This window comes from Stylophora pistillata, chromosome 6 (assembly GCF_964205215.1).
Source record: "Stylophora pistillata chromosome 6, jaStyPist1.2, whole genome shotgun sequence".
In the NCBI taxonomy this organism is placed as follows: Eukaryota; Metazoa; Cnidaria; class Anthozoa; order Scleractinia; family Pocilloporidae; genus Stylophora; species Stylophora pistillata.
The window spans coordinates 13085306-13092803 of record NC_142524.1 but is presented as its reverse complement, the minus strand read 5'-3'; the positions used below and the strand labels follow the sequence as shown (position 1 = coordinate 13092803).

The 7498-nt window shown below is 39.1% G+C and overlaps 1 protein-coding gene and 1 pseudogene across 1 annotated transcript; one reads left to right on the top strand and one right to left on the bottom strand.

The window, feature by feature from the left end:
• The first annotated feature begins 1906 nt into the window (after window positions 1-1906).
• On the top strand, window positions 1907-5016 carry LOC111319032 (uncharacterized; annotated as a pseudogene).
• Window positions 5017-5237: 221 nt separating this feature from the next.
• LOC148728332 (uncharacterized) lies at window positions 5238-6601 on the bottom strand. The gene has a single exon (XM_088724589.1). It carries the CDS (start codon window positions 6391-6393, stop codon window positions 5491-5493), a length of 903 nt encoding a protein of 300 aa, XP_088580715.1. The 5' UTR covers window positions 6394-6601; the 3' UTR covers window positions 5238-5490.
• Window positions 6602-7498: the final 897 nt, after the last annotated feature.

Genomic DNA, 7498 nt, shown 5'->3' with positions numbered 1-7498 from the left:
GCCGAGCCACCGAGCCACTGAGCCACTCTCTTATCTATTTACCATGTTCTTAAGGTACTAAAACCACTGCCGAGCCGGTGAGCCGCCGAGCCACTCTCTTATATATTTACTACGAATATAATTTGACAAAAAGACACATACTTCCCTCTAGGTTCAGATATGAAGTACTTACGTGAAGCCTCTCGACGTATCCCTCTTATTAAAGTGCTATCCCCCGTTGTTGTGGCTCCAAGCCGAGCCAGATCTTCGTCAGAGATTTCTCCCCTGCTAATCATGGCTAGTGTTACCTTTTCTTATGGCGTCCACTATAATTTTTGGAATTTACCTCACTTTTAAAATTTCACATCCCTTCAAAGAAAAATACAAAAAAAACCACATATGCTAAATGGAATTAGCTGCTGTTGAATTAAGGCAAAAAGATAACTGAGAAGTTCAAAACCTACCTCGTTCACCTGTGGATTCTCTGCCATCTTGAAAGAAACCATGTGAGTAGTACCCAGGCCCCAAGCTCGGCCCAATGTGAGATTTTTCCCCTCCGCTCTAAACAAATTTTAGCGACAACGAGTAATCTTTAGCCATTGCGTTTCAACCTATCAAGAGCAAATATTTTTAGCGACCATAATTTAAACTTTGAGAGAGCGATTTTAATTTAGCGACAGCGATTTCAACTTTGCAAAAATTAGAGCCTGAGTTTGCTGGCTGTTGCTTGGGAAAATTCCATCTTTCTTCAAATCGAAACGCAATTCTCTCCCATTCAGCTTCTGTTTTAGGGGTTGTTAAGTACTCCTGGCCTAGCGTTGAGTAAATTGCATCACATGTTTCCCTCACAATTGTCTATATCTGCTGGCGTGTTATGCGAAACGAGCACTCCAAGCTTTGGAATTTATCGCCAGTTGCCAGGAATCTGAGCATAACTGCTAAGCGTTCCTCGACTGATATATTGTTGTTGAGGCTGTGGTTTTCGCTGTATCACTGGTCTGATCTTGTTGGCAACAAACTGAAACGGATCTTGCGAGAGGCGAAAAAAACTTTGGTAGCCCTTCTTGTCTTCGAGCATTATCTCCTTTACAAGCTGGTGGAAAGCCTCTCTCTCTTCTCTCCTACGGATCCACTGCCTTGTTGGTTCCTTCTTTTTGCACTTTTGTTTATTTTCTGGTTTTTTGTTGAGCAAACCCAGCAAAATAATAACCGCAGTGGCGCGCTATTAGGGACTTTAATCAGTCAGGACGGCAATGCCATGGAAGACGTCGATTAAAAAATGATTTTCTACTTTTAGTTGGAATTTTGAAAATGGCTGCATGTGTTTACCATCTCATAGGGCGCCAGACCTCAAACTCAACATAACGCATAAAAGTAGTGTTGAGTTCCAAATGGAAATTAAAATAATTAGCCGCTGCGGTTTCGCTTCGCAGACAACGCAAATTATGGTGATTTCACGTTGTTGTTTTGCAAAGGACGGCTAAGAAATGTGCAAAGTTTTAAAACGCACGTGCTGGACTATTGTTCTGCCAATTAAATCTATTGCTTTTCCACGTTCTCGTTGCTGTAGCCGTCATGGTTTGTTTAAAGTCCCTATTGTTGTTCTGATGCCGCCATCTTAGATTCACAACAAGCAAATCAACCAATCAGCACGCTACATTTCTTCAACTCGCAACAAATGTTTTTGTTGCGAGACAAGTTGATCACGCAAGGTGAAAAACGAGAAACATAGACCAAAACTTACAACGAAACAATGTTGCGCGCCAAGTTGAGGGTTTTTGTATCTCGTATTTCGCCGCCTTTAGCGAGAGCGATTTCAACTTTGTGAGAACGATTTCAATTTAGTGAGAGTGATTGACATTAATTGCGACAATGAATTTGGTTTTAGCGAGTACGACTAGATTTTAGCGAGTTTTTAAACATTCAGATGACCATAGATATCTTGCAAGGTCATGGAGAAATTTATTTTAAAGGTAAGCTTAATCTTTAACTTATTATGATAAACCTCTAGCTTGGGGGATTTGTTTTCCCATTGTAGACCATGTGAAGAAACTCTTGAGAATTCTTGCTCTGAAATTTTTAAATAGTTGCATGTTTATGAATGAATAATTTTAGATGGATAAAGGAAAATTCATCACATGGTCAACAATTTTTTATTGGGAAAAAAAAACACCCAATTCAAGCGTAAGCGAGGTCTATTGATCTGGACTTTCTTCTTTTGTCATGGGAAAGAAATGCAATATCTAACAAATTAAAATCAATTGTATTCCAGGTAAAAAATGCACTCCCAACAAAATTAAAGCGCGGTTTTCTGAGATGATGACATATCGTTGAAATCATCTCAAAAACACAAAATTCTGGAAAAGGTCAGAAAAGTTGAGATAAAATTAGGAAAAAACACCGACTATAAAAGACTATTTTATTTTAATTAAATACTTTGGCTTAATTAAAGCCATTGTCCTTTTTGACCATTTTAGTTTAACTATTCGGTCTTTCTTACTCTTGCCTCACAAATCTTGAGTTATGTTGACTTGTTTTTATGTCTGTTGTCACTGATGCAACATATCCAGAGCCTACATTGATAAATAAATGAAAGCTCCCAATTCTTTTATAGTGATAACACCTTGAAGTCTTGTTTAGCAATATATACCAACGCACTTTTGCAATTTCCTAGCTTAAGAAATATGGAATGGCACGTGAGACCAGGCAAATGCCTATGACTGATAACGAAGAGTCTGGGGCTATCAGCACAGTGGAGATAATTCAGCATAAGTTGGACAAAGTGGAAGCTGTGAATTTCAGCAGGGGTAGGCTATCTATCAATAACTGTATTCGAATTTTTTTTATTATTATTTTAGATTGTAGTAAGTTTAAGGTAGACATTGTAGTTACCCAGAAAATGTTATAATGTATTTTATTTTCTCAGGGAAGAAGTTCTTGTCGTGTATGACAATGAGAAAGTGGCAAGAGCTGGTATTTTGATGATTATCTCAGCTCTTTCCACTGTTGTTTAATTAAATAATAATAATTAGTCTCAGTATTATGGATTTAAGCTCACAATTAATATTATTAGCTTAAATTACTAGGTGTATTCTTGCAGACAGCACGGTGATTACATTTTAGATGGCAAGGGCCCATCTTTTATGAATAAAAATATGGTTGCAAGATCTCACCCATCTTATTGCTTATTTTCAGAGTTCTTTTCTGGTCTATTAAAAGATTGAATTACACTTACAGCAAGAAATCATCAGTTAGTTAGCAAATGGCTTGCATGGGGTTAATTTTTTTAACCCATCCTAGAGCTAGAGCAAAGGAAAACTTAATTAGGGCTACGCGTGTAATCTTAACCAAAGTCCTTAATTCTTTTGTTGCAGAGACATATGTCAAACTGAAAATGATGGCAAATTATTGTCACTTAAATGGGCAGAAGAAAATAAAACTGGATGGGCCAAATGGAGAAAAGTTTCTTGAAGTTATCTAGGTATGGTTTTGCATTACATTTTTCAGTTCCATACACTTAATCATGCAGTTGACTTCTAATAAGCTACCACACCTTTGAGACTGAGAGAAAACAACTAAGGGATGTCAGTTAAAGGAGTATATATACAGAACATAGCCAACTACAATAATATTATTAATAATGACTCTCCTTTTAATTTGATCCTGTCTTCTACTCCAACTTGGCAATATTAAATCATATTACAACCTTCTTAATGACTAAGCACATGACATGTTACCAGTACTAGTGAATATCCTAAATGTCCCATATGTCTGACTTGATAATCCTTGAGGAAGCAATTCTGCCACTGTTCCCCATTTCAATGATCATAAAAATTAGTACAACTTTTAAGGGTTCAATAATTTTAGCAGGCCAAAAACTGTCTGAGAAGCTAACAGTTAAGGTAGTTCACAGGTCCTCATTAAAAATCCTGATGAGTAATATGATAATTTATATCCTCTTAGATGATGGCAATAATGCCTCTGTATCTGTATCACCATAAACACTGACAGAGAAGCTGCACCTTTACACGGGTAATTTTCATAACATTTCAGGGTGCAGCTTAACTGCTGATTTTTACAGTATATTGAAAAAGAATTTTAATGTGTGTTCATTTGTATTTACAGAAAAATAGGAAATTTTATGAGTGGAATCAAACAAAAGGGACCTTTTGTAAGGGCAGATCAGGTGGGAAAGGAAATGCCACTTCCTCAAAGGCACATAGTGCCTCACAGTCTCCACCTGTAACACTGGAACAAGAGGATTTAAACTCAACGGCATACCCTGCCTCCATTTTACCACCACCAACACCACTTACAGAAACCAGCACAGAGTTAGATCTAGAACTGCCAAAGGGAACACCACCACAACCCATACCTCCTCAAGCACTGCACAGAACACCACCACTGCCACAATTAACACCACCAACTTCTTGAACCTTAACTCCACAAGTTATTGACCACACTTATCCAACCTTGTCACAGTCAACTACCACATGCACCACTAAAGGAAGGAAAAAGAAAAAATCCCAACCATTGCCGACTTTCATATCGTGAGAGACTGGGGCGAATTTTGCCAATGCAGGCCAGGAAAGTTAAAAGTTATTCTGAACATATAAGAGTGGCAAGTTTCGTATCCTGAGAAAACCTTTGTTTGCAGACATGAATACCTCCAAGAAAGTAGATTCAAAGGGGCTAGATAGGGTAGCAGTGAAATTGAAGGATGCTAATTTAGCTGACTGGAGCATAGGAGATTTAAAATCTGTGTTGACAGAGATGAAACTGAAGGCTGCCGGAACGAAGAAGGAGCCTCTCGATCGGCTGCTTCCATTTGCCAGTGACAACAATCTGTTAGAAAAGAGACTTAAAGAGGTAAAAAAGATTTGTTTTTCAAACAAGTATGGATCCAACTGAAATACCTCCACCATCGTCTGTGTGGAGTACAGACCAATCGCTTTTTCCCCTAGTAGACGCGACAATCATAAGTCAATACACTGGATTCAAGAGACAAGGTCGCAAAGGACAATATCGCAAAGCCCTGAGAATCTTTAACTCGAGGAAGATAAAAACAGTTAAAGTTCATAAGAATAGAGAAGTTACTTTTGTAAACGCCATGATCATCAAAAGTTTCGGGTGAGAGATCACTCATCTGGCTGTACTGGCATTCAAAGATAATTATCCAGTGAAAGTATACTGCGAGTGTCCAATAGGTAAATGTGGAATATGCTGTCACACTGTTGCCCTCTTTTTGTTTTTAAAGCATTACTCCAAGCACAAAGTAATAATAATAATAATAATAATAATAATAATAATAATAATAATAATAATAATAATAACGGTTTATTCACAGTATATCCACATAAAAAGGTGTGGCTCTTCATCTGTGAAGGCCTACGATACTAAAATTTAATATTAAAACTAATTTATAATGACTAACTAAATTGTAACAGAAACTATACATCAAAGTAAATATGCAGAATATATTGGTTGGTGGTGGTGGTTGTTTCTATATCTTTACAAGGAAGACAATGCGCGCGCCTTCAAGAACGCCTTGCAGAGCCTGCAGTATTCTTTAAAATCTGTGCAGTTCCTTATATTTGCTGGCAATTCATTAAAAATCATGGCTGCTGAATGCTGAAAGGTGCCCTGTACAAATGGAACATAAAGCCTTGGAGCAACACTGGAACGGAGATGCCTAACGGGTTTAACGACTTGCAAATTTAAATGGGAGGGCCAGTTATCAGAATACAGTGCTTTAAAAATAGTCTTTAGTAGTGAGTAGTCCCTTAGCTCCAGGATAGGTAGCCAGCCAAGATCCAAAATGGTAGATATACTGTTTACATATTTACAAGTGATGAAACTAGCCATAGCGAACTGGAGCCTTTGTAGTCTAGCTGAGAGAAACTTTGGTAGCGGATAAAAAACAATGTCACAGTAGCTTATTTTAGACAGAATTAATGTTTCTACCAAATGTTTCCGTAGTTTAAAATTATTAAAGTTCCTTATTTTTCTTAAGGTTCTCAGAGTTGCATAACAAGATTTAAGAATAAAATTGGTATGAAATTCCCATTTAAGATTTGAGTCAATGTGTACTCCCAGGAGTTTTGTAACATTTATACGTTCCAGTGGTTTAGCGAAGATTTCTAATCCCAACTCCAGATTTCCGAGAGAGTGAACATGAGCCATCTGTGGAGTTGAGATAAGAATGGCCTTGGTTTTCTTAGAATTTAGGGCCAAGTTTGAGTCATTTGACCAGGCGCCGAGGCCTGCTAGGGTTGCATTCATGCTTTCCGCTTGAGATGTGATCTGCGGTGTAGAACAGCTAGTGTATAATGTTGTATCGTTGGCATATTGGAAACTTTTGACTGTAGGTGGAAGAATATCTTGAAGATCCGCGACGTAGAGATTGAACAACATCGGTCCAAGGATTGAGCCTTGGGGGATTCCAAATTCGGAGAGCACAGGTGACGATTTGCGATCATCAATTTGAACGTAATGTCTCCTGCCGCATAGGTAATTAGCCAGCCATTCGAGGACATACTTTGAAAAACCGAGGTGATGCAACTTGGTTATCGCCGTTTTAAAACAAACGGTATCAAATGCTTTCGAAAAAAAGTCTGCTAGTACCATAAGAGTTACCTCTTTCCTTTTCATGGCACTCACTAGGTCGTCCCTTATACCTAAGAGTACCGGAGAGGTCGAATGCCCCTTATGAAAGCTCGAGATGATGTCTCTAAGGAGAGATTCTCTAGTGCAGAAATCAGTCATTTGCGAAGCAACAAGCTTCTCAAATACCTTAGAAAGTACGGGAAGAATCGACACTGGACGCAAGTGATCTTCCGAGACAGGTGCGTCAACTTTTGGAATGGGGCTGATACGCACGAGTTTCCAGGCATGCGGGAAGTACAACTTTGAAATACAGTTATTGATGATAGTTGTGAGTGGGCCGGCCAAGCATCCAGCAGTCAGCTTTACAAACCGGGCAGGCAATTGGTCGGGTCCAGTCGAATAGTCACTGCGCAGTTGTTTAAGGGTTTGCAGGACTTCTCTTTGTGTAACACTTTCCAGGTGGAAGGCGCCCTCTTTATCCGTAAGACCGCGGATGAACTGGAAAAGTTCATCTTGGTTGGTCGATTCAACATCAAGCGTTCTCCTTGCGGTCGTAGCAAAATGAAGATTAAGCTTGTCTGGGTCGAACCTTAATGGCTGTCGACAGGGGTGGAGTACACGGTGAACCATGCGCCAGACTTCCTTAGATTTGTTGGACAGCAAAGCCTTTTCCATGAAAGCTTTACGAGCTTTACATATAGCGCTCTTTATTTTATTTCGTACCTCCCGGAAAGCAGACCAAGAAGATTCTGAATTTGACTGATGCGCTTCTCACCTCAGTTTGTCTCTTTGTGACTGGAGGTTAAGTATTGTTTCGTTATTCATCCACGGGGCAGGAGAACGTGTCACACAGCACCTTCTGAGGGGTGCGTGCCTTTCAAGGCAGTCGTTAAACAAGGTGTTGAGAGTCTCT